A 27,997-nucleotide genomic window follows, 5' to 3' on the forward strand; every position below is an offset into this window, starting at 1 on the left:
TTTTGTAAGGTTTCAAAAGCAGTGGACGTGACCTCTAATGTGACATTTTGCCATAATCCACCAAATTTGGGGAGAGGGGGAAACAAACATGATTTCTCAAGCTGTAGAAAGTACAGCACCAATCTTGTCTTCAAATGTAAAATTGTTTGTCTGAAATATGCGGATGTAAAGTCTCAAGTACAGCATGAGTTACATTCTCCTACCAGTATTACAATTACATACTTGTATGCTAATTGCTAGGGTTTCAGCATAGTAAATTTCACAGTAGACTGCCAAAACAAAGTATGCTGATTATTGGGATTACAAAACAATAACGCTGCTTTGTTCCAATATACAAATTTGGATTACTATTACTAACGTTAAACGCTATAAATAAAAATTTAAAGATGTAATGACACAATAGCAGAGCAAATTTACCTGTAGTATGCGGGCTTCGATTCCATTACCTGTCACATGCTAAGCAAGCGATTGTTTGAACGCTGCCAACCCCCCCAGTCAAATTGGATTGGATATCTATCACCGTCAATGGCAGTGTGAAACTTGATCACTCAGTGCCAGCCTTCACGGTTGAAATGGTTTGGATGTACAGTGATCCCTCACGACTTCGCGCCTTCAGTCCATCGCGACCCCCCCCCCCCCCCCCCCCCCAAAATGTTGAGATATACTGTATGCATGTATACATGTACAAATCATTTTCTTCTATCTGTATCTCATAATTATTACATTTGCAGTGCATAAAAACCATTTATTAAAATACACTTTTAAAAAAATTATCATACTTTGGGGAAAACATGCCTTATATGCATCTCTTTCCAATGCTGTTAATGTAATGATTTCCTAATGATCTCAGTTGTTCTTTATGACATGTTTGTATTCTCAAGTCTCAGTTCTTTATGATGCACTAAGGAGCATATCGCCTTTGTGACGCACGGTATTTAAGGACGCCTGTGTGTCTCAGCTTTGTCGGACGATTAACTTGCTTACCGCCATGTGTGCCCTTATCTTCATGCTTCTCCGGTTGTATCCTACTTTGATCAGGTTGGGTTTTTGTGCTGTTTTCTATTGGACTTTGTTAAATTCATTCTGTTTGGCGTGCTTCCGTTATTGTACTTTTTATTAAATACAAACTTATTCGCTATTTCTGTTCTCTGAGTCTGTGATTGAGATCACCCTAAGCGGCTTGTCGTTCATCACAGTTAAGTCTGAATAAATACATTCAACACACCCAAAATATATATGAACAAAATGTAGGCTGAGTTCAAGCTTCTCATGTAGGCCTATGATATTTTCATAATTTGCTGCTTCCAATAAAAACTGGGATGCGGGCCGCAATTGGACAACTTGACAAAACATACTGGGTAGTGGAATTCCAACAACAGATCTGCTTCGTTTCAAAATACAATTATGATTAGATTCATTGGGACTACAGCAAAAGTCAAGGATCACAGAAACAGTAAACGTTACAAAAAAAAAAAAGCAATATTGGAGGATGCGGGCATCGATCCCGCTACCTCCACTACAGCAAAAGTCAAGCATCGCACAAACAGTAAACGTTACAAAAAAAAAAAAAAAAAAAAGCAAATTTGGAGGATGCGGGCATCGATCCCGCTACCTCTCGCATGCTAAGCGAGCGCTCTACCATCTGAGCTAATCCCCCATCGCAACCTATTGAGCCATAAACTAAATTCTCATGATGGGTTTGCGGTCTGTCATCACTATCAATGATACTCATCTTAATACTTGGTCATTTACGATGTATCCGTGGCCCAATACCACTCATTCCTTTTCTTGGTCTGGAAAACTTGCAATTATGATGGAACTTCACATTTTGAATAGAAGGCATCGGGAGATAAACTCAAATGGTATAGCGCTCGCTTACGTTTTAGATATGATGACACTCAATATTTCTAATGAACGAGTTCATTAATGAGTATAACAGTACGCATTGCATATTTATCCGTTTTCAAATTTACCGTTTGCTAAAGCAGTTCCGACAACTTTCGATGAAGCGACGACACAACGGCCGACAAAAACACCCACCAGCTCAGGCCGCGATTGGCGCCTGCTGCGCCTCCTGCACTCTGATGTTAGAGCAAAATTAGGGAGAAGTTAGGGCAAAATAAGCCAATCGGCGCTGAGCTCGCGGAAAGTTAGGGAAAGTTAGGGAAGAAATAAGCCAATCACTGCGGAGCTCGCGGAAGTTAGGATAGTTGGGGAAGATAGAAAGCCAATCGGCGCAGACCCCGTGCGCATGCGCACATCGCGGCCCGAGCCGGTAGCTATATTTGTCTGCCGTCGTGTCGGCACTTCATTCATTCTTCATTGCAAGTTACCAGGAGGACTGACTGATTCAGTGAACAACGGTAAGTTCGAAAGTATCTTTCTCTGTTAATAGATAAATGTGTAAAGCGTACTGTTATACTCATTAATGAACTCGTTAGAAATATTTTGTAGCGGGCGTTGTCGTGAGTGGAGGTCGTGCCCTGTCTGGGCTCTAACTCCTGTTGCACCAGTGGCAGGCCAAAACTAAAGAGTTTGGACACAGCCGCTTCGGCGGGGCCACATTTTGCCCTATTTCGTGTTGAAGCAAAACTTTAGAAGAGTGGCTGAATGGGCAGCGCCAGAAGAAACTGGGAAACCCGCCCCCATAAAAATAATCTGGACGTGGACACAGATAAACTCTAAATATGTGAACCCATTTTTCTCACTAAAATGTAAATTCTATTACCCTTTCCCCTGTATACATTATGTCATGATAATTTTATATTACTAAATACTAGAGGTGTGCAAAATTTCCGATTCTTAGATTATTCGCGATTCGGCCGTGGAAGATTCGAGAACGATTCACAAACATCCAAATTCCGATTATTGAAATATGCCAAGTAAAGCGGAAGTACAACACACTCAGCGCGCCGCGCGGTCAATGAAGAACGGAGCGAGAGTAGCTAAACATCATGCTTCTCATTACCCGGCCCCTCGGGTAATGCCAATGCTCAACTCACGGCTCTAGCTCAACTCATGCCACGAGATAAAAAAAACACAACAACATACCTGACTGCTGCCGAAAAGCTGATACAAAGTAGCATAATGTTATGGTAGATATCATTTATATAGGACTAGATGCAATATGGATTCGGTAGCGTTAGCAGCTCACCGACAAAAAGCTAGATATGGGCGTTAGTAAACGGCCGCCATCTTAAAGCAGTACACCTCCCTGTAAGGCTGTTGTAGCGAACCTTCCAAGCAAACCTAATTAACTTTTTATCTAAAATACTCCTAAATCGGTAAAATATTGACTTGAATCTATCTTTAAAATAGTTTTAAAACTTTCACATGTCGAAAGTAGACAAAAGGGAAATTATGGAATAACGGGAGCAATTTTAACAACTTTAACGGTTGATTCACAACATTAAATTAATTGAATGTAGTTTAAAGCTGCTGATACAGAATGGGGACTGGAGTTTTTTATTTACTGTTATTTTTGTATATTTGTTTACTGCTATATGTTAACTTGATACTGAAATAGTAGTTTGGTTTAGCCTGAAAGTATTTTTGAACAATTTTATTTAAAAAAAAAAAAAAGGGGGGGGGGTGCATCAATAATCGTTTTATAATCGAATCGGAGCCTCTGAATCGTAATCGTAATCGAATCGTTAGGTGTCCAAAGATTCCCAGCTCTACTAAATACTACATTATATTTGTATGTTATTTGCATGTTTTATTTAACCAAATTCACTAGTGTGTTCATTAAGGCAAGTGTGTTATGTCTTGCATATTGTTTTGTTTAAAAAAAAAAAAAAAAATACTGACTGACTGATTCTTTGTGCTAAACAGTAGTACTGTGCCTTAAAGTAAACATGAAATTGTAGAAATCAGGGGTGGTCTAATATTTTTTTTTTCTTTCATGACTATGTTTCATTTAAAGAGGAAAATTTAGCCTGCATGTTGTTCTGCTACTCGACTAGGCCTAGTAAATATTTGAACATTTATAAACTATACAAATTGACAAAATGAAAAGAGGTCAAGGAATGAAATAGAAACAACTGGGAAACCCGCCCCCATAAAAATAATCGATGTGGACACACTTGTAAATAATGTAGAATAAACTGTAAATATGTAAACCCATTTAACCCACTAAAATATACTATTACCCTTTTCCCCTGTATATATTATGCCATATTTAATTTAAATGACTAAATACTGCATTATATTTGTACATTGTTATTTGCATGTTGTTTTTATATACCGAAATTTACTAGTGTGTTCATTAAGGTAAGTGTGTTATGTCTTGCATATTGTTTTGTAAATAAATACTGACTCACACATTCTTTGTGCCAAACAACATATTTGTCAAGTAATATAAAGTAGTACTGGGCATTAAAGTAAACATGAAATTGTAGAAATTAAGGGTGGTCTGATATTTTTTCTATGACTAGGCTATTTGTCATTTAAAGAGGAAAATTTAGACTGTATTTTGTACTCCTACTTCAGTAGGCCTAGTACATATTAGACCATTTATAAACTATACATATTGACAAATGAAACGATGTTAAGGAATGAAGTTGTCCAGATAGTATAATTGTGTGCAATATTCGAGGCCTTCACTGTCAACATATATATTTTATATTTATTTAGATTTTATACTTCATTCTTGCAAGCCCCTTTCGAGATTTTTCTACTTGTCCTTCACTGTACAGGGAGATGCTCCACAATTTCATTGCACAACCGTATAATGACAATAAAGGGCTATTCTATTCTAATGAATGAAAAGCAAATCAAATGGAAAAATATGAGGTCAATTGCCATCCAGCAATCAATTGAAACAATCGAGGAATCTAAACATGACATAATCTGAATGTTCTAAGATTAAAGAATCTGCCCACCGATGAGGGACTATGTAAAGCAGGAGCGGACTGGGACTAAAAAGCAGCCCTGGACTTTGATTCAGCCCGGCTCACAAGAATCGCTGTACGAAGGGAAACACAGACCCTCTAGGGGGTCTGGGGGCAATGAATCAATTTCGTGCACTTTGACATAAGAATGAAGAGGCTATGAAGAACTTCACATTGCATTATTATACATTTTAACTTGAATACTCACTGAGAAATAAACAGAACACTCAGGATCTATGTAGAACCAGAAAAAAAGGCAGGAGACTATATTTCTTCTGAATAAATATTGCTACTGTGTGTGCATATGTTGTTTTACAGCTAAAATATTTTTTCTTAGGAGAGGGATAGTAGGACTAGCATACTGTAACTTGACACGATTGCAAACGGGGACATGGACTAGCTGGCACTAACCCTTTAATTGCCATTTATTTTATTTAAAATGGAGCTACCTGGGGGATAACAATTGACAATATACTTAGCAAGTAACCCTCTTCATCCCTGCTTACTTGCCCTGCGCTTGTCTGGGGAACTTCCACCAGCTCATCATTACCCTCTCCCTCGTCTGTTGTCTCTCCCTGCACCGGCTGCACGTGAGAGCGGCTGCCGCTCCCACTCTCACCATCGTCGGGGCTGGGCTATTGCTAGCCGGTGTTCTGTCAAAATTTGCTCCCTTATAAAATTTTGCTCCCAAAGCTTTTGTGGCGCTGAAAAACCCCTCTTTTACATTCAATTGGACTCTCAATGTTATCCAAAGTGCTAACTAAACTAGATACATCATAAACATAAATGTGCAACACGAAAATGGCGTAAATTAATACTTAACGACGCGGCAAAGTTATTAACAGTGAGAGCGCGGCGTGCAGTTACTGTGTGCAGCTAACATGGTAGGATGTGTCTGAGAACTTTTGTACATGTCTTTACATGATCAAACTTAAGTAAATATTCCTTTCTTTAGAGAAAGTTTGTAGTGTTTACTTAGGAATTACCGCATTCGCGGCCATTTTTAACGTTACGCGCATGCGCAAAACCCGCAAGGTAGCAATTTTTGATGGGTTGCAAATTTTGTCAGAACACCGGCGTGGCCGTTGCAGCCAGACTCCTGCTTATGAACATGTGTGTCAACTCGTGACATTTCGAAGCTTCGCTCTCGAGTTTCTTCAGTTTTTCCTCTCTATCCTTCTCGCGCCACCCTTCTCTTTTCTTTTTTTGCCACCACCATCCATATTGTTTATCCATGCTCGTCGCTATTTTGCTTCCACAAGGAGTAAGGCTTTACCAAAGTAGGCTACTCTGTGCTTTCTTGGTTCTTCTCCTATCAGATTGGTGGTTAATAGCCAGGCGCATTGCTGCCACCTGGCGGATTGGATGCGAACTGTAGATAATCATAGAGGATGGGGGGGATAGAAACAGCGATGTACGTATGGCGGCCGCCGGCCGTCCAGAGGACCGGCCATTCTGTGATCCTCCAGAAGCCACAGATTACCAGTCCGCCCCTGAGTAACGGATACATTGTGGAAGGATGATGTAAGAACGGTGCACGCACACGGCCTTTTTAAGTCAAGGGTCCCAGGTTCGACACTGTGCTCCACGAGACCATGAGGTTTGCGCTGATTGGCTTACTTTTTGGGCTTACTCTGCTCTAACAGCAGAGTGCAGCAGTGCATGCCAGAGGTAGTGGGGTCGGTGTATGCATCCTCTAACCACTTTGTAACGCTGAACCTATTACTAATCCAAGTAGAGGTTTTAGACGCCCTCTAGCGGTGGCGGTGTTAACAGATTTTGGTTGTACCAGCATCAACAATGCAGAAGCTTGATTACTGCAAAGAAACTTGAAGCACATGATGGCAGTCTGCAGAATATGAGTCAAACAGATATCATGTGATGTATGCTAATGGAAATTGCACCCTTAAGAACCAGCATCTGAATTTGGCTACTATTATGAAGTCCAAATTGCAATGCTTTGTGTAAACAAAACATAGCGGACAGGTACTTCCGGTCGTTTTGCTCGGATTAGTCAATATTGAACTCTTGAATTCAAATGATCTAAAAGTGATACAGCCCATTCTTACGTAAATTGTATACTGAAGCCACTACCAAATTTACACATCACACTGCAGTCGTGTCACATACTGTTAGAGGTGAAAAGAGTAGCCACAAATTTTTACTCATGTAAGAGTAGCATTACTTCAAAATAATATTTCTCAAGTAAAAGTAGTCATCCAAAAAAATCTACTCAAGTACAAGTAAAAAGTGTTTGGGTAAAGAATACTCAAGTAATGAATAACATTGTGAGTAATTACAATGGTAAACAATGGTATTTTTTTTCTCAGCGCAAGTTATCCTTATGAACTGTTATTGTTATACTGTACTATAACCCATTACATGCAGTGCTGGCCAATAGTATTGGCACCCCTGAAATTCTGTCAAATAATGCACAATTTCTCCCAGAAAATGATTGCAATTACAAATGGTTTGGTAGTAATATCTTCATTTATTTTGCTTCCAATGAGAAACACAAAAGAGAATGAAAAAAAAAAAAATTATCATGTATTTATCATTATTATTTATTACACAAAACTCCTACAGTGGGCCGGACAAAAGTATTTGCATCCTCATCCTAATACTTGGTAGCACAACCTTTAGACAAAATAACTGCGAACAACCACTTCCGGGATCCATCAATGAGATTCTTACAATGCTCTGCTGGAATTTTAGACCATTCGTCTTTGGTAAAATCAAGTAAAATCAAGTATGAAGATAAAGAGGAGCAATGTAATGACTAGCGTAGCCCAAAGTAGCGGAGTAAGAGTAGTGCGTTTCCTCTACACAAATCTCTTCAAGTAAAAGTACTAAGTAGGCTTAGTAAAACTATTCCTAGAAGTATATATATATATTTTTTTTTAAATTACAAAAACCTACTCAAGTACCCACCTCCGCAGAGGCGTAGCAAGGGTCCCCGGAGGACCCAGGCAACAAGCAACATGGGGCCCTTCGAGCGTGTGCAAGTAAGGGGACAGTTGGACATGGAGCAATAGCATATTTAATAAAAGTATAATAACGCCTCGGTCACATAGAGTGCTTTTTAGTAGTGTTGCACCGATATCATTTTTTGGCCCCGATACCGATACCTGGCTGTGCAGTATCGGCCGATACCGATACCATACCGATACCACCCCGATTATATATATATATATATATATATATATATTTTTTTTTTTTTTTTTTTTTCTCCAAAGAGCTACATAATTGGATGTGAAATCATTGCTATCAAGGCTTTGTCAGGCTGTTGCTTACCTTTGCAAAATAGGAAAAAGTACACTAAACCCTAGTAGACAATAGTTGAATAAACCTTCCGCTCTCAAAGTCCAAAATAGTGCTAAATTTGTGAAATTAATAAAACATGTATAATACTAGCCCAACAGTAAGAAAGTAAAAATACATTCATAATAATAAACTCTGAATGAACTGAATAAACTTTTTTAAACCTCTCAAAGTCCAAACAGTGCAACTTTCATGAAATTATTGTCACATTCTGCTGCTGGTTAGATTGTGTTTTGTTGCTGGGCGCGGGGGCGTGGCACTTGAATCCAATGCAGGCTCATCAACCCAGCATTTAAGCACGGGTGATCTCAGAGAAGGCTGCCGAGATATTTGCCTTGCTGATCGCTATTTGACATCTGGCACAATAATCTCGCTACATTTGCTTGTTATGCCCCTGCATTGGGTTTTTCTGTTAGTGTGCTACTCTCGTTTGTAACCGCTGCCTATCGTCTTAGTTTGTCCGTCGACCTGCTGTCACGGACTCCTTTTGTTATTTCTACTGTCCCGCGATCACGTGTTATTTTTTGTTTGCAATCATTAAACCCTTTTATGTATCCCCCGCTTGTTGTCTGCTTCGAGGTTCAACCTTGTTTCCACATTTGCGGACGCTAACAATTATAAGTAATAATAATTGACCAAAGCATCCCGTCTCTCCTTTTTTTCGGGAGGTGGGAGTCCCTTATTTCTATTTCTGAAAGGTGGCAACAATACTTTGGAAACACTTCCCAAATTACTGCGGCATTTCTTTCAGTAAAAGACAATAAAAGTAAAGTAGACTAAGTGAACTGACCAGAGATTGTTGCTCCGGTCCAGTGGCCTTCTTCCTCTGGATAGCAGTCCTGCTCTTGCAGGCTCAAACTCGTTGTGTTCGTTCACGTTTCGTCTTCAAATGTTTTATCAAGTTCGAAGTATTGAAACTGGCCGATTTAACTCCACATCTCCAAACTTTCAGGCCGCAAATCTTGCATGCAGCCATTGATTTTAATCGACGGGATTTCTATTTGGAAATATTTCCCGACCGCCGCGGCGCCGCCATATTTCCTGGTTTGTTTTTCGTCCATATGAAAAAGCCCCCTTTTGATTGGTCAGGAGTGGCTATTGGCCCGCTCTCATTGGTCTGGAGCAGGCCAATAGCGATAGCTGCTTGGTGTTCACGTGTCATCACACAACACAGAGACAGAGTGTAGTGAGCGCCAGGAGGAGAAAAAGGCTGTGGTCAAATGTTATGGTATCGGCGCCGTCTTTGTTGGTACTCGCCGATACCGATACCACCATTTCGGGCCGGATCGGCGCCCCCTGCCGATACTAGTATCGGTATCGGTGCATCTTTACTTTTTAGGACACTCAAAGTGCCCGGCTTCTATTACTTTAGGACATAAAACTACAGTAACATAGTACACTCACTGATGTCTTGCATCCTTTACTCCTCTTCTGCATTTTTTTCTTTCTTTTTTCGCTTCCAGAAGGATAACTTTGCTTCATTTTGGATATACGGCAATTAAAAAAAAGCCAAATCGCTGCTCACTCTCACGTGAGGGAAGGGGGGGTAGTGTAGAGCAAGTGAAGGGGGACCCTTCAGGGAACTCAGATACAAGGCTTTCACTGGCACTGTCGCACTTGTCGCTGCCCCTGCTGGCTGGGGGCCCTAGGCAATTGCCTGGTTTGCCTAATGGGACACGACGCCTCTGCACCTCCGCATAGGCCTACTGTACATTTGTATTTTATCCACTTATTTAAACTCAGCACAAAAACATCTAAAGTTTAGTAATGTAGCTACCTTTTGACAAGTGTTATGACCCCAGAGTCAATCCCTGAGTCAAACCCACGCACTCTTGGAGTGAAAATCGGAGCAAAATATTGCTAAGTAGAGCAGATCAACACGTTGATAAAAAAGTACACTTGACTTCACTCGCACGCTTTATCCTCTTCTCAACTGCTGATAAAACAATTACACTCGTCTCCAGCAGCATTGTGATGATCGAAATGTAAGTGTTGGCGTCAACACCTACTGTTTACCTTGGTGATCAGCCCATTGATGGAGATGGAAATTGTCATTGGTACGTCATTGTACATGTAGCTTAATGATTGAACTCAATGTTGTTGTTTTTTTTAATTCAAACAATTACACTCATACAACAAAACAGATACAAAACTGCAATACAAGAAACACAAAAACATACATGAAAGAAAAAAATTAATTAATGAGGCACTTTGTACATACTGTACTAGTCGTGAGTCATGGCAGAATTCTTTCAAAAAATAAATTGCTTCAATTGTCCTATGTACAAAAACAGGAACACAAAAAAATACAACACTAAGAGTCAATCAAAGACAGATCCCTGAGATATTGTAGTGTACAAATACTCTTCTTGTTCTTCATATGCTGAAGTGTATCTATACACAGTACAGTGCCCTCCATAATTATTGGATTTATAATAATTATGTGTTTTTTAGCCTCTAATATTTTTTTTTCTAAATAATATGGGACCTTAATGGAAAAAAGAGAAAAATCCAACCTTCAATACAAGTGCATTTATTCAGTGGGGAAAAAATCCCACATAAAGAAATAATTATTTGACATCAAATAATGTGTGTCACAATTATTAGCACCCCTGGTGTTAATACTTTGTACAACCCCCTTTTGCCAACAAAACAGCACCTAATCTTCTCCTATAATATTTCACAAGATGGGAAAAGACAGAAAGAGGGATCTTCAGCCATTCGTCTTTGCAGAATCTCTCTAAATCATCCAGAGACCTGGGTCCTCTCCTCTGTACTCTCCTCTTCAGCTCACCCCACAAGTTTTCAATGGGGTTGAGGTCTGGGGACTGAGATGGCCATAGGAGGAGCTTGATTTTGTGTCTGGTGAACCATTTCTGTGTAGATTTGGCCATATGTTTAGGGTCATTGTCTTGCTGAAAGACCCAGTGACGACCCATCTTCAGCTTTCAGGCAGAGGGCAAAAGATTTTGATTTAAAATGTCCTGGTATTTCAAAGCATTCATGATGCCATGCACCCTAACAAGGTTCACAGGGCCTTTGGAAGTGAAACAGCTCCACAGCATCACTGACCCACCCCAGTACTTCACAGTGGGTATGAGGTGCTGTCTACACGCCAACAAGCTGTTTGGGAGGCATGCACGGGGAAAACCTCTCCTCGCTCACTATCATAAACGCAAACATCTGGAGTTCGCCAAGCGGTATTGGGGCTTCAACTGGAACCATGTGCTTTGGTCAGATGAGACCAAGATTGAGCTTTTTGGCAACAAACACTCAAAGTGGGTCTGGCGTGCCACGAAAGATGTGCATGCTGAAAAGCACCTCATACCCACTGTGAAGTATGGGGGTGGGTCAGTGATGCTGTGGGGCTGTTTCACTTCTAAAGGCCCTGGGAACCTTGTTAGGATGCATGGCATCATGAATGCTTTGAAATACCAGGACATTTTAAATCAAAATCTGTTGCCCTCTGCCCGAAAGCTGAAGATGGGTCGTCACTGGGTCTTTCAGCAAGACAATGACCCTAAACATATGGCCGAATCTACACAGAAATGGTTCACCAGACACAAAATCAAGCTCCTCCTATGGCCATCTCAGTCCCCAGACCTTGTTTTGTTGGCAAAAGGGGGTTGTACAAAGTATTAACACCAGGGGTGCTAATAATTGTGACACACATTATAGGATGTCAAATAATTATTTCTTTATGTGGGATTTTTTCCCCACTGAATAAATGCACTTGTATTGAAGGTTGGATTGTTCTCTTTTTTTCCATTTATATATATTTTTTCTCCATATTATTTAGAACAAAAAAATATTAGAAGCTAAAAACACATCATTATTATAAATCCAATAATTATGGAGGGCACTGTAAGAATGAAATTCCAAAAGAAATAGTCGAAAATATGGCACAGACCTTGAAATTCTCACCCTGTGCAAGTATAATTTACCAAAAAGCAACATCAGATTTACTACAAAGGATAAAGGTTTAACATCAGATCTAAATCCAACAATTTTGTTCAATGACTATAGCATGCTCAGTTTTTTCATCAAAAAATGCACAAAATCTCTCCGAAATGCGGTTGTCACAGGACAGAAGTAAAAAAAAAAAAAATGTATAAGTGTCTCTGGTTCAGACTTACAAAAAGAGCACTAATCGTCAAGGATCATGAATTTGGCAATCATGCTATTGCAAGGATAGATATTGTGAAGTTATTGAACTCAAATGTGCACTGCAGAAAGCAGGCCTCTTGACGTCAAGTTGTAATACTCACCTTCATCACAAGAGGCTGCTATAAAACTATATGCCTTCCCTGTTTAAACGAATTGGACGTGTGCTCTTGTCATTGGCAGCCAATGAGTGAAAATGACAAGCTAAAATGAATAACTCCACTGACTTAAACACCAACAATCCATTTTTGTTCCACAGCTGGATTCTACTACGTGTGCCATGTTGTTTGTAATAGCACAATTATTCTTTATTTTTGCTTAATTGAGTGTGAAATAGTCAAAGTTGTTCTAACTAGCATTCTGCTGCCTCAGCATTTCCAGGAATGCACGCACAGAACTTTGGCTGCTCTTTTAATTACAAACTTCAACGGTTGGGGGATGTCACGTGGGGGGCCAAACGAAGGTGTGTAGAATCTAGAGAATCTAACAAATTACAATTCTTTCTTGTGTTTTAGTATTGTTTTGGGTGGGAATATATTCTTGCAATTCCTATCAGATGATAAAGTGAATTTATTTTTCCATTGTTTTCCCCTTTAACTAATAAAGTGGAGATCAGCTATTAGGCAAGGCAAGGCATGTTTATTTGTATCGCGCAATTCAACACAAGGCAATTCAAAGTGTTTTACATCACTTGAAGATCATACCTGTCAACCCGAGGCCGTTGGCAATCTTACAAATAGTGACGTATGCCCTTACAAATTGGTGACTAATCTTACAAAGTTCTTTATAGCGTGCAATATGAAACAAAAGTAACACTCAATTTTTAAAATAATATGAATTTATTGGTAATATTGTAACATATAACCTGGTGCAATCAAAGAACAATCAATATATCTTCAGCTACATCATGATTACTAAAATTTAACAGTGACTTTTGTTATAATTGTATGTAGCACTTTTGGCAATTTCTATCATGTCTTGATAGCTGCACTTCAGCTCACAATTCAGTTTGACTTGAAGGTAGATCGTTAGTGTGTCCAATTATAAATTGAAAAGGTCAATTGATAAAGTTAACTTACCGATGCAATCTTTGAGTTGGAACATTTCTTTAGCTAATTCTGAGAAGTGATCAACAATAGTTGCAGGCTAATTTGTGTTCGGCAACAAATTGGCAGAATGAAATCTCCGCTTTCGCCACTTTTCCTTCTTCAGACTTCATCTTTAAGACCAGTGTTGTTAATCTTACTCTCGTCACTTTTCCTTCTGCAGACTTCATCTTTAAGACCAGTGTTGTTAATCTTACTTTTAAAAAGTTAGTAACTCAGTTACCTGAAGTTAGGAGTACCGTAATTTTTGGACTATAAGCCGCTACTTTTTACTTTAATTTTGAATCCTGCGGCTTATAGTCCAGTGCGTCATATACGTTGATTTATTTGGGTTAATAGGTAAGACTTTATTTGACAGCGGCGTCATAAGATTGTCATAAGACTGTCGTAATTATGATATGACACTATCATGGGCATTGTTGAATGCTTATGACAGATGTCATTAAGTGTCATCCAGTAAACTAGGTCACTAACTCCATTTATTTCCAGCTTGGATCTTCTACATCCATTCCAAAGTGAGATCATTTGCCAAATAACACTGAATGACATCTGTTATAAGCATTCGTTAATGCTTATGACCGTGTCATGTCATAATTCTGATTGTCTAATTACAGTCTTATTGCGCCATTGTCAAACAATGTGTTACCAAATACCATAACTAGCAATTAATGAAACAACTGGAACAGTAATTGAAGAAATAATTAGTACACAACATGAATTTTGATTGTTATTTACATCTATGGCGCTGCAATGCATGCTAGGAGAAATGTTGGATGAAAACAATGCTGACAGCAGGTGGCAGCAGAGGTTGACTGTCTCCCCAAGGGAGCAGTGATGGCAGAATGAAACTTCTTGAAGCAATGAAACTTTGCAGCCAATTGGTTCAAAGCTTCATGGTGGTTCATTTGGTTTAATGATAGTCATATGATGTTGCTGTCAAACAAAGTACTACCAGTTAATATCTTTTGGTGTAAATATCCCATAATACAGTGATGACAGCTGCAGCATATAGTCCAGTGCTGCTTATCTCTGAACAAATGCTGTTTTTGTGCCAAATTTGGTGGTTGGCGGCTTAAAGTCAGGTGCGCCTTATAGTACGAAAATTACGGTAATTAGTTACTTGGCAAAGTAACTTGTGTTACCTTTCATGTTTTTTTTTCTTTTAAAAAAAAACAAAAAAACATTAACCTATGCTATGTTTGGTAATCGTTTAATGTTGTGAATCAACTGTTAAAGTTGTTACTATTTTTTCATTGCCTCATAACGTATGTAGAATGATGAATATTGTAGTCATGTACGAAGAGCATTTTGAATAGAAAATGCTAAAATAGAAGGTTCCCGGTACGTGTTTCCATGACAACCTCTTAGCTATTTCCTGTTTTGGTCTCGCGTCATATGTGTTGTGGGACTGAGGCGGGTGGACATTCGAGCCGAGTGTTGAGACGTTGCGAGGGAATGTTGATCTGTGGATATCCATGAATGAAGGTGAGTATCTTTCCTTCATTCTGGAGGGTATCAGCAAAAGGTTGGACCCCCTACATGGGCGGCCGTTTCGTAGCTTTGCCGTAGCAACGACGGGCAGTCAGCCCTCCAAGTTGGCAAGTTTTGTTTACATCATATGCGTGTTGCACATTTATGCCGTGAGGTGATGTGTTCGTTTAGCCTCTGTGGTTGTAAGTCCGATTGAGTGTAAAGTGCTTAGTTGTCGCCACGTTTTGTAGCCAAATTGACCGCGTGTGTTGAGAGGAGTACTTCCGGGTTGTGCACGCGCATCCGTGCCCGCCACCACCTTTGCAATTTTGTGCAGTCAGTTTGCATTGTTTTACATTGGCACTGATATGCTGTTAACCATTACCCGAAATTCAGAAGTTTTGACATTAGGCTTAATCTTAGAGTTAGCGGGGTTTAATTGGTCGGTGGAGTTGATTTCAACAAATTCCAAACACTTTGTCAGATATTTGTTAGTTTCAGGGCTCCGGAGTGGCTAAGCTAGCGCGAAATTCTGATATTACCCTTTAAATTCAATCATCGGAAAGTCAATTACATGTGATGATATTTTTCTGTTGTCATTCTTATGTTGATGCGGCAAAGGGAGAAAAATGGGTAAAAAGTAGCTGATAGATTACTTTTAAAGTAACTTAGTTACTTTGATAATGAAGTAATTAGTAAAGTAACTAGATTACTTTTTTGAGGCGTAATCAGTAATCAGTAATTAAATTACTTTTTCAAGTAATCTGTGACAACACTGACTAACACACTTAAAATAATCGATCAGGGAATAGTATCTTTTCTCATATTTACTGTTTGACTGTTTGTATTACTCTAACACACCCAATATAAAATAAATAGCACTTACGCCATACTTTAAGGAAAATAAGCAAAATATAGGGCATAAGAGATACATGACGCCTTCTTATCACGGAAGCCTAATGTGTACGTCATGCAACTGACTGAGCAAGATTGACGCTGACAAGGCAAGACATCTACAAGCCCATGTCTGCACCACCAACTCCAGCACTCAGTTCTTCCGGACAGTCCAGAACAAATGGCGGAACATCTTGTCTTGACAAGGAACATCCGATAAGGAGGAACCCACGACCGACAAGTGAACTCTCAGCACTCACGTTGCGCTGAGGTGGCAAAATCCACAACCCTTGTTGCCCTGACATCAGTAACTCCCGAATCCTCCTTTCCAATCAACAAACAAACAATAATCCTAAACAACTCCGAAACACACCCTTCTTCTGCCAACAGCCCGCCCCGCGAGAGCCTTAACAAAGACTGAATGTTTAACTAATCGTTGCCATTATTCTCAGGAACCTTTTGTTGACTTGTGATATGTTGACCTTGGAATGAGTCTTTCTCCTTGCCTGAGTCTGTTTCTGTTTCGCCTTGCCGTTTGATCGCTGTCAACCTGAACAAATTGTCAACTTGTGCTTCGAAGCCTTTTTCTAGATTTCAAAATGCAGTCAGTACAAGGGGTTAAGACTAGGGTTGTTCCGATCATGTTTTTTTGCTCCCCATCCGATCCTGATCGTTTTAGTTTGAGTATCTGCCGATCCCGATATTTCCCGATCCGATTGCTTTTTTTGCTCCGGATTCAATTCCAATCATTCCCGATAATTTTTCCGATCATATACATTTTGGCAATGCATTAAGAAAAAAATGAATAAAACTTGGACGAATATATACATTCAACATACAATACATAAGTACTGTATTTGTTTATTATGACAATAAATCCTCAAGATGGCATTTACATTATTAACATTCTTTCTGTGAGAGGGATCCACGGATAGAAAGACTTGTGACTTTGTATATTGTGACTAAATATTGCCATCTAGTGTATTTGTTGAGCTTTCAGTAAATGATACTGTAGCCATGCCCAATGCATGATGGGAAGTGGAACCATGACTGTGCGTAGTGCTATCAATTGATATATCTTCTCTGCGTTAGGAAATAATATAAGGTGTTAAGAAAAAGATCATTTTCTACCTTGCTTCCCCACATTGCATTTGCTTCCCATGATATTTCTAACCGTAGGGAGAGGGATTGTAAGGTTTTAGCCAATTAAAAAAATGGCTCCAAAGGCTGCCAAAATTCACTCTATTCATTTTACACTGCCTTTAATCTCTCTATATAGGTAGATTACATTACAGATTGAGCACGACAATGCGTGGCTGGGTCGTGCAGCGCATGCATGAATTGCGTTACATATTTTAACGTGATACATTTTTAAAAAAATTAATTACCGCCGTTATCGGGATAAATTTGATAACCCTACCTTAAGCCTAAACTAAAGACTCTGGATGAGTGTAACATATTATGTTTGTAACGTTAAATACAATTAGAAAACGATTTAATTAAAAAATAAAACATTAAAAAAAGGCATGGTCGATATTTTTTTACCGATTCTGATACTTTGAAAATGACGTAATCGGACCCGATCGATTGGGATCGATCGGGACATCTCTAATTAAGACTAAGATGAACACGCTGGATTTGGCCTTTTGGCCAGGTTTTTGGCTCTCGCCGGCCTGGGTCGTTGGAGTTGCGCAAGCGCTGGTCCGGCGGTTCAGCTGGTGTGATTCCGGCAATCTGGTTAAAAGGTCGGATTCCTTCAGAGTGAATCAATGATCTTGTTGTATTAATATCCACGGGAGGCATTTTTCAATTTTCATTCAATTGTTCTGAATTGAACGGGAGACTTTCATAAACATCCTAGCGACACTTGCTCTGTTAAAAACGACTAGCGAAAAGCTTCTATTTCTGGTGGTTTTTTTTTTGTTAATTTTTTCAAAATTATGGCTGCTTGTGTTTGGAGACTTGATTTCTGGCACTCTAGTTTCTTTCCCTACCAAGCTGCGGGTTCCACTGAGCCCCTACACAGTCACAAAGCACTCATAAACGGACACTTTCAGCTTCCTCTTATTTAAACACCAGCATCCGCCACTGCGTTACACAATTGTGCACGCATCCCAAATGACTTGTTTGTGTGCGGAAAAATATTTTTCCAAATATGTTGTGTTTACTAACATTTAGCCAACTTACAAACTAGGATGTGCCCAGGTTGGCAAGTAAAGAAAACATTGATGTTGATTCTCTTGAGTTAAGGTTTCAATCTGCAGATCCAGACAAAGTGTCTCAGTGTTTCAAGCCGCCTAAGGAATGGGATAAATCCAAGGCCACATAATCCACAAGATTTAAGGTCCACTGGTATTTTGTGTGTGTGGGCAAATCCAGCAGGTAGAGCGGCTCAAATACACGCATGGACACATGAGCATTGATGCACTGTGTGTCTGGTTTGTTTGCAGGGAGTCTGCATGCAGGCAGGGAGTCTGAGGGTGGTGGGGGTGCGGGTTTTGTGTGTGTGTGTGGGTGTAGTCCTGAACAGGGCCACGCTGTTTGCAGCTTGGAGCTGCCTGCGGTACACCCACAGGAAATCTCATATTGCTGCCAGCCACTCAAAGTAAACACATCTGTCCAACCAAGTGGCCACCTTTGCTACATTCAATCATTTATTTATACGCGTATTCACAAATACTTGCAAAAGGAGTCATGCTACACTGATTTTGGTCGCTTTGGTCTTTGTAGTGTCACCACAGGTTTTATATGGACTTTGTACGCTGGCAGATTTTTCGGTTGTAAATCAATCCTCTCTTAGCTGAAAACAAATGACGAAAAAGCTTAGGTTTCTATGGAAATGACGGAAGTTTTGCAAAAACTGATTATATCAGAGTTTCCCATTTATTGTTGGTTTTTTCACCTCTGATGTTTTCAGGCTTCACTCTGGTTCTCTCTATAATCATTGTACTTTTTCTAGTTATGCCTCAAGGTGCTACTGTAAGTATAGTGGGATATTTACAGTGCATATTTGTGGGTCAGGATGCAAGGATTCTCATTTTTGTTGAATGAATTCAGTAGCTGGGTTGATTACTGTAATTTCTGACGATAAGTCGCTACTTTTTTCCCTCACTTTGAATCCTGCTGGTTATAGTCCAGCGTGGCTTATTTGTTGATTTATTTGGGTTAATAGGTAGGTAACACTTCATTTGACAGCGGTGTCATAAGACTGTCATAAGATCACCATAATTATGAAATTACGCTGTCATGGGCATTAATTAATGTTTAAAGGGAACCTCGGACTTAAATACTTGTTGGCTCTAATAAGCCACAATTGTTCTCTTTTACTAAAATATGTCATTAGAAACATATAAAAACTTCCCATTGATTTAAAAATCTATAATATTTTACCGACGGAGAGCACCATTTTTTTTATGCGCGCAGTGGACGTTCGGGGTGATGACATAGTACAAAGGTCACGGAACCGCGGACCTCGGTCTTGTTCTGGACCCCCAAGCCGTCTGGACCGGATCTCAAGCTGTCCGGACTAATACACGTTGCAACAACAAAAATATTTTTTTCTGAGGGTTTGCAGAGTGGAGGTGGGCAACAAACAAAAACCTTAGCGGTGATGGGCGTGAGCCAGCCAATGGGAGTGAAGCATTTGAAAGTTATTTTTAGAACAGCATGTCTCACACTCGCTTTCCAGACTTCGCCGAGTGACAGCCCAAAAACTGAGCCGAATGAAGTTGGAGGAAGAGGCGAAAAGGTACGGAAAATGGCGTGTTCAAAACTACGCAAGATTGATGCAGAAAACAGTGTTTAAGGAGGAGTGGACCAACACATTTTTGTTCATTTTACCTGGCGGCAGCACAAGACCGCTATGCCTCATCTGTTCAGAGACGGTAGCGCTTGTAAAAAGCAGCAATTTGAAAAGGCACTATGAGACGAAGCACGCAGCTTTTTTGCAAAGTTTCCCTATGAACTCTGCCGTCCGTTCTCAAAAAATAGCGGAATTAAGGGCTCAATATGATCGCACCTCAAGGCTCATGGTTCATTTATTCACTGCACAGCAGGGCGCAAATGAATTCTCCCTCAGAATAGCGTGGATATTGGGTCAAAACAAAAAGTCTTTCAGTGACGCACCGATTGTCAAAGATTGTATGAGTGCAGTTGCTGAAACTTTGCTTGATGGAAAGCAAAAAGAAGAGGTCTGTCAAAAAAAAAGAAAGCAAATCCCCCTGTCAGCATCCACAATACAAAAAAAAGAAGAAGTCTTGAACATGCTCTTATGTTGCTATTTAATGATTCAATTAAAGCACTTTTTTAGTTTTATGCACCTTTTATATTTTATTTACATTTTTTAATGTTGTATTTATCAGCATGGCCACGTAAAGATACGTTTGTGTTTTTTGGAAAAAAAGAAGCATTAAAAATATTTCCGGACCCGAGATTGTTGTAATTTTTAAATTTCGGACCCAGAGGATTTTTAATTCATGACGCCTGACGTAGTATGTCACTGTCACTGCCACTAGACGAACACTACCGGGTTACTTCAATTCCTTCTACGCGGCGAGATACCCAACACATGCGCACATCGGTTAAAAGTGGTGAGTACTTACTATTTGTTTTTTATTGAGTCTTTTATTACCGTTTCATTGCCAAAAAGACTTTTTCCATGTGTTTTCTTGTGGTAGCTTTAAATCAGATTGTTGATTTGTTTTGGCAGAACCCAGTTTTCTCATACTCTCGTCTCATCCCGTCTTTCCTGTTCATTTTGCTTTTGCTGCTCGTTATGTGAGATATCGACAGTGGTGTCATGCTCATTAATGTTCCTCTCGGGTTCAAATTGAAAGGGTTGAACAGATGACATGTTTATGTCGCTAGAGTCATACTCTGGAAGCCTGGCAGCGTAACCATGTGACGTCACAGCCCTGCGACGTCAACAACAATGGCGACCTACGAGTTATTACTCATTTTACAAATTGTATAAAAACAAAAACATTAATAGGGTTTTCATATCAAATTATTTTAACTCATAGTAAAGTTCATATTTTAAGAACTACAAGTCTTTCTACCCGTGAATCCCTTTAATACAGATGTCATTAAGTGTCATCCCGCAAATTTTGCCTCCATCAACTCCATCTATGTCCAGTCCAGATCTTTTACATCCATTCAAAAGTGAGATAATTTGACGGATGACACTGAAAGACATCTGTCATAAGCGTTCATTAATGCTCATGACAGTGTCATGACGTAATTATGACGGTTTTATGACGCCGCTGTTAAATAAAGTTTAGCGGTTAATATCTTTTGGTGTAAATATCCCATAATACAGTGAGGACAGTTTATAGTCCTCTGTGGCTTATCTATGAACAAATGTTGTTTTCATGTCAAATTATGTGTGTGTTGGCTTGTAGTCAGTTACGCCTTTTCGTCTGAAAACGGTAGTTCTAGTCAAGTATTATATTTTTGTGTGTGCTTTGCTGCGATTGTTAGTCCTGTTCTACAGGAATTGGTTTATAATAGTGTTCATGGTACGGTGCACCCTGTAGAGCAGTTAATTTTCCTATTAAGACCCAAATACCTGTGCCTTTACACATGTGCGGTTATTTGTCTGTTTACACTGCAGCTGCAATGTGCTCAACATGTGTTTGGCTCACCTCCCGCTCTGCGCTCATCTGCAGTCGACCACAGCAGACCAACCAAGGCTTTCTCTCATTGAGTGAACAGACAGTAAGTCATGGAAGTAATATAACATTAGTACACCACTTTGCTAATTGTGTCTCACTTGTGTAAACCCACGTACTTCTCTCATGAAGGCCCGGAATTACAGCATCTGTTTGCCTAAGCTTATGGATTTCCATTAGTGACCTTCGAATGGACATTAAACCTCGTTAGTATTTAATCCTGTGGAAAGCAAAACATTGTGATCAATCTCCAAACTTATAGTGGTATGAAAAAGTATCTGAACCTTTTGAAATTTCTCACATTTCTGCATAAAATCACCATCAAATGTGATCTTTGTCAAAGTCACACAGATGAAAAACAATGTTTACTTAAACTAAAACCACACAAGCATTTATAGGATGTCATTTTAATGACGATAGCATGCAAACAATGACAGAAGAGGGAAAAATAAGTAAGTAGGAGACTTAAAGAGCAATTGAAACCAATTTTTACCAAACAGTCTAAGTCAAGAGTGTGCCCAATCATTGATGAGTGGTTTAAAGCGGCCCTGCCCACTATAAAACACACACTTGGTAAGAATTGTCTTGATGAGAAGCATTGTCTGATGTGCATCATGGTTCGGTCAAAAGACCTGCGATCAAGGATTGTTGATTTGTATAAAGCTGGGATAGGATACACAACCATCTCTAATAGTCTGGATGTTCATCAATAGCCAGTCAGAAGTTGGAGTGGCCGTCCACTAAAGATGAGGCCAAGAGTTCAGCGCAGAATACTCAGAGAGGTAACAAAAGAACCCTACAGTGTCTGCTAAAGACTTACATAAATCACTGGCACAGTCCATTATCTCTGTGCACACATCAACTATATGTAAAACTATGACCCAAGAATGTTGTTCGTAGGAGGACTCAACAGAGGAAGTCATTGCTGTCGAAAAAAAACATTGTTGCTTGTTTAGTGTTTGCAAAAAGGCACTTTGGCACTCCACAGAAATTTTGGCAAAATATTTGGTGGACTGATGAAACCAAAGTTGAATTGTTTGGGAGTAACACACAACGTCATGTGTGGAGGAAAAATGGAACAGCTCACCAACATCAACACCTCATCCCCACCGTTAAGCATGGTGGAGGAAGCATCATGATTTGGGGCTGTTTTTCTGCCTCAGGGCCTTGACAACTTGAAGTCATTAATGGAAGAATGATTTAAAAGTTTTGCAAAAAACCTGAGGCCGTCTGTCAGACATTTGAAGCTAAAAAGAGGATGGATGCTGCAACAAGACAATGATCCAAAACACAGAAGTAATTCAACTTCAGAATAGTTTCAGAAGAATAAAATTCACATTCTGGAGTGGCCAATTCAAAATCCAGACTTGAACCCCATTGAGCTGCAATGGCATGATCTAAAGACAACGATTCATGCTAGACATCCCAGGAATCTGATTGAACTACAGCGTTTAAAAAATTTTTTTTTTAAGAATGAGCGCAGATTAGTCCTGATCGATGTGCCAGACTGATCTGCAGCTACAGGAAGCGTCTGGTTGAAGTTATTGCTGCCAAAGGGGGGAGGGGCGGGCATAAAATATTAAATGTGATGGTTCACTTACTTATTTCCCCCCCTTCTGTCATTGTTTGCATACTATCCTCATTAAAATGTTAAAACCTATAAATGTTTAGGTGGTTTTAGTTATAGCAAGTATTTTTTATTTGTGTGAGTTTGAAAAAGATCAGCTCAAATTTGATAGTGATTTTATGCAGAAATGTGAGAAATTCCAAAAGGTTCAGATACTTTTTTATACCACTGTATGTTATAAAGATTTGTGTTTTCCTGAGATTATACTGCATTTAAACTGCAACCCACAAACGGTAGGTTTCCTAACTCCTTGCCTTGATGTAGCCAAATTCAAGTTTACACAAGAGCTACTCAGAGTCGACTTTGTGGAGTTGTTTTTTCAAACGTACATAAGGCAAACAGCCCCATTAGTTCTCATCAAGGGAGACAGCGACAAACAAACCGCAGAGTCACAGATCATTAACTTCAGTCACGCCCCCCTCAGAGGAGCCCGTTTCGCTTTCTTGAACTTCAGAATTCAAGTGTGGAAAAAAGAAATGGCACAAAAAGTATGATGAATGCAATATATTTTTTATATATATTTCTTCAGCATGATTGCGACAATAATGAGCATTGCAGTACAACAACACAAGCGCTTGGGATGCTGCTGGATGAAGAAGCAATGCGAGTTATTCAGTTTTTTTTGTTTTTTTTTTAAATGTGGTGCCTTCATTTGCCAGTCTGACCAGTGCACCATGCTTGAAAGCTTAAAAAAGAGATCAGACAAATAAATACTGTACAACACCATAGATGTCAAACTAGGTTCAGAAACAACAAAAAGATCATGCTTTTGTCCATAACATTTGATAGGGCCATCTTCACATCACCTGTCAATCAATAAATCTTTTGCATTTTTATATACAGTACATATAGCTTAAATAAAGTGCCTTCCATTGATATGAGTTCAGTTCCTGAAGAAAAAAAAGATTTGGAGCCAGCATCCATAGAAATAGATCAGATTGAAACGGCCATTCCATCACTATTTCATTGAACTACTGAAGGTGTGTTTTTTAATATCGACACATCCAAACAACAACAAAAATCATCGCTTCTGATCTGGATGGCCCACGCCTGCTACTCCCTGCTTCGTACCAGGTGAAATTCGAGGTAAATGGACGACATCATGGCAGTTACTTTTGAGTTGAGTTCCCCTGAGAACACGGTAGAGACACAAACACCACAGAAGCATGGACGCTTCGATTTCATACACGTGCACCGTAGAAACTAAGGAAGTTGGACGTACATCGGCACCAAACACTGCTTTTCAACTCTTTGGCAGCCACTTCATCTTTTCCGACCGGCTTTCCAAATATTTAAAAACATCTCGTCTGGTTTTCTGTTCAAGAGTCTAGCAACTTCGTTGTGAGTACAACCAACTAACCTGTACGTCTCCATTCCTTTGTACCAAAATTACACAGCATGATCTCGGTCTTGAAGTAAACATAATGAAAGACACTTAGCAGGTACAAAACTGAATACAAGGAGCTCCAATTTTGCATTTTCTGCCATTTGTGCCATTCACTTTCTTCATTGGAGCCTTTATGTAAGGAGATCGAGGAAGGATTTCTCTTGGTAATGCGTGAGAGTAAACGGCTGCCGCATGCTTGAGACAAATAGTACATGACTTTGAAAGGTAGGCCGTCGTCTTGGTCAGTACTCTCTGGCCTCCTCTAGTTCGTTCATAAACACGTCCTCATGGGGGTTCTCGGGACACTCCAAGCCGTTGTTGGGCGGTCGGACAGCGTGGAAGCGGCTCCAGTCTCCCTTACACAGGATCCAGGGCAGCACGTCTACTTTGAAGTGCAGCTCTGGCGAGAACTCGGTGCTGATCAGGTTAGGCATGCCGGCGCCTTTCCCTCTGGTGATGAGTCGCCCGCGCTCGTCGTAGCAGCAGTGCTGCGCCGCCAGAGTGGATGAGTCGCCGGAGAGCGCCGAGCGGATGCAGCTGCGGGCGGACGGTTTGTAGATGTCTAGGCGCTCCTTAGGGCCGCTGGCGTCACGCCATCGGAACGTCCGTCCGCGGGAGTCGTCGTAAACGCTGACTACGGTGTACGCCACTTCAGAAGGGAAGGAGCAAGGGCAGCTGGGCAACTCCAAGAACACCTGCCGGAGGTACCGCTGGAGGAAGTCGCTCTTGCAGTTGAGCCACTTTTCACAGCTGTCCACATCTGGAGCAAAGATGACACCATCAGTTCAACACGTGCACAGTATTTGCAATTACCGTTTTTTACGGGCCTGCAACTCTTTTTTTTCATACTGACAGCTGCAAGATGGGCGTTTCAAGACTAAGAATAATGGATTTGGGAGCGATTTGAAGGAGACTGAAGAGCATGGGCGTCGCCAGACATATTTCACTGGGGCACGTGCCCCAGTATTGATATACAGTGCCCCAGTATGAATTTCACCGGTAAATAAAATAAAATACTTGGAGTTTTAAGTCTACATAGCATAATTTACAGAATGTGCAGATTTAATATGGTGATATTACCAGCAGGGCTGGTATTTGGCATTTGGCAAAATGATTTTTTGGCATGTAGCATTTTTTTTTTAGTATGTGGCAAAATGGATTTTTGTATGTGGCATTTTTGTTTTGGTATGAGGCAAAATGGATTTTGGTATGTGGCATTTTTGTTTTGGTATGTGGCAAAGTGGATTTTGGTATGTAGCATTTTTGTTTTGGTATGTGGCAAAGTGGATTTTGGTATGTGGCAAAATGGATTTATGTATGTGGCCTTTTTTTATGTGGCAAAATGAATTTTGGTATGTAGCATTTTTTTAGTATGTGGCAAAATGGATTTTGGTATGTGGCATTTTTTTTGGTATGTGGCATAATACCTAGGCAATATAATCTACTTTTAGGTCACAACCTACCAGTTGAAAAACACTAATTGCCTAACAGTTACAGTGATGTATAGCAGTGATATGAGCAGAGGTGAATTGACTATCAACAAGGGGTGTCCCAATTTTGATTTTGATGACTGATGGCTGAAAAACAAAAAATGTCACTTTTTTTTTCTTTTTTTACGACAGAAACTTGTATTTTGGTTTGATTTATATACAGTGGGGCAAATAAGTATTTAGTCAACCACTAACTGTGCAAGTTCTCCCACTTGAAAATATTACAGAGGCCTGTAATTGTCAAAATGGGTAAACCTCAACCATGAGAGACAGAATGTGGAAAAAACACCCAGAAAATCACATTGTTTGATTTTTAAAGAATTTATTTGCAAATCATGTTGGAAAATAAGTATTTGGTCAATACCAAAAGTTCATCTCAATACTTTCTTATGTACCTTTTGTTGGCAATAACAGAGGCCAAACGATTTCTGTAACTCTTCACAAGCTTTTCACACACTGTTGCTGGTATTTTGGCCCATTCCTCCATGCAGATCTCCTCTAGAGCGGTGATGTTTTGGGGGTGTCGTTTGGCAACTCCCTCCACATATTTTCTATGGGGTTGAGATCTGGAGACTGGCTAGGCCACTCCAGGACCTTAAAATGCTTCTTACGAAGCCACTCCTTTGTTGCCCTGGCTGTGTGTTTGGGATCATTGTCATGCTGAAAGACCCAGCCATGTCTCATCTTCAATGTCCTTGCTGATGGAAGGAGATTTTCACTCAAAATCTCTTGATACATGGCCCCATTCATTCTTTCCTTTCTCCTCCAAACACAAGAACCTGTGTTTCTTCCGAAAAGTTCTATTTTGGTTTCATCTGACCAAAACACATTCTCCCAGTCCTCTTCTGGATCATCCAAATGCTCTCTAGTGAACCGCAGACGGGCCTGGACATGTACTTTCTTCAGCAGGGGGACACGTCTGGCAGCGCAGGATTTGAGTCCCCGGCAGCGCATTGTGTTACTGATAGTAGCCTGTGTTACTGTGGTCCCAGCTCTCTGTAGGTCATTCACTAGGTCCCCCCGTGTGGTTCTGGGATTTTTGCTCACCGTTCTTGTTATCATTTTGACGCCACGGGGTGAAATCTTGCATGGAGCCCCAGATCGAGGGAGATTATCAGTGGTCTTGTATGTCTTCCATTTTCTAATAATTGCTCCCACAGTTGATTTCTTTATACCAAGCGTTTTACCTATTGCAGATTCAGTCTTCCCAGCCTGGTGCAGGTCTACAATTTTGTCTCTGGTGTCCTTTGACAGCTCTTTCATCTTGGCCATAGTGGAGTTTGGAGTGTGACTGACTGAGGTTGTGGACAGGTGTCTTTTATACCGATAATGAGTTAAAACAGGTGCCATTAATACAGGCAACGAGTGGAGCCTCGTTAGACCTCATTAGACCTTGTTAGAAGTTAGACCTCTTTGACAGCCAGAAATCTTGCTAGTTTGTAGGTGACCAAATACTTATTTTCCACTCTAACTTGGAAATAAATTCTTTTATAATCAAACAATATGATTTTCATTTTTCTCACATTCTGTCTGTCATGGTTGAGGTTTACCAATGTTGACAATTACAGGCCTCCCTAATGTTTTCAAGTAGGAGAACTTGCACAATTGGTGGTTGACTAAATACTTATTTGCCCCACTGTATATATCTATAAGCCGCCACTCAACAATTTGACACAAAAACAATAATTTGATCATAGATAGCTGCATATTTACACCAAAAGATATTAACCAGTAACACTTTATTTGACAGGGGCATCATATGACTGTCATAAGACCTAATGAACCACCATGAAGCTTTGAACCAATTGTCTGCAAAGCTTCATTGCTTCAAGAAGCTTTATTTGGCCCTCACTTCTCTCTTGGGGGAGACAGTCAACCTCTGTTGCCACCTGCTGTCAACACTGTTGTTGTCCTATATGCTTCCTAGCATGCATTGCAGTGCTACAGATGTAAATAACAATAAAAATTCATGTTCTG

At 40.0% G+C, this 27,997-nt stretch overlaps 1 protein-coding gene, 1 long non-coding RNA gene and 1 other non-coding gene across 3 annotated transcripts in view; 1 reads left to right on the forward strand and 2 right to left on the reverse strand.

Moving 5' to 3' along the window:
* Positions 1-1,584: 1,584 nt before the first annotated feature.
* trnaa-agc (transfer RNA alanine (anticodon AGC)) lies at positions 1,585-1,657 on the reverse strand. The gene has a single exon. It is a non-coding gene; the product is annotated as a tRNA-Ala (tRNA).
* Positions 1,658-2,324: 667 nt separating this feature from the next.
* On the forward strand, positions 2,325-27,810 carry LOC130907270 (uncharacterized). The gene is made up of 3 exons (XR_009061436.1): positions 2,325-2,363; positions 21,459-21,562; positions 27,771-27,810. It is a non-coding gene; the product is annotated as an uncharacterized LOC130907270 (long non-coding RNA).
* The window catches only part of ism2b (isthmin 2b), a 32,019-nt gene continuing 27,734 nt past the window's right edge, over positions 23,713-27,997 (reverse strand). The window contains exon 6 of the mRNA XM_057822142.1: positions 23,713-25,290. Coding sequence (XP_057678125.1) covers positions 24,773-25,290 — 518 coding nt within the window. The 3' untranslated portion in view covers positions 23,713-24,772. The remainder of the gene's footprint in view (positions 25,291-27,997) is intronic.

This window comes from Corythoichthys intestinalis, chromosome 19, assembly GCF_030265065.1.
Source record: "Corythoichthys intestinalis isolate RoL2023-P3 chromosome 19, ASM3026506v1, whole genome shotgun sequence".
Taxonomy (NCBI): domain Eukaryota; kingdom Metazoa; phylum Chordata; class Actinopteri; order Syngnathiformes; family Syngnathidae; genus Corythoichthys; species Corythoichthys intestinalis.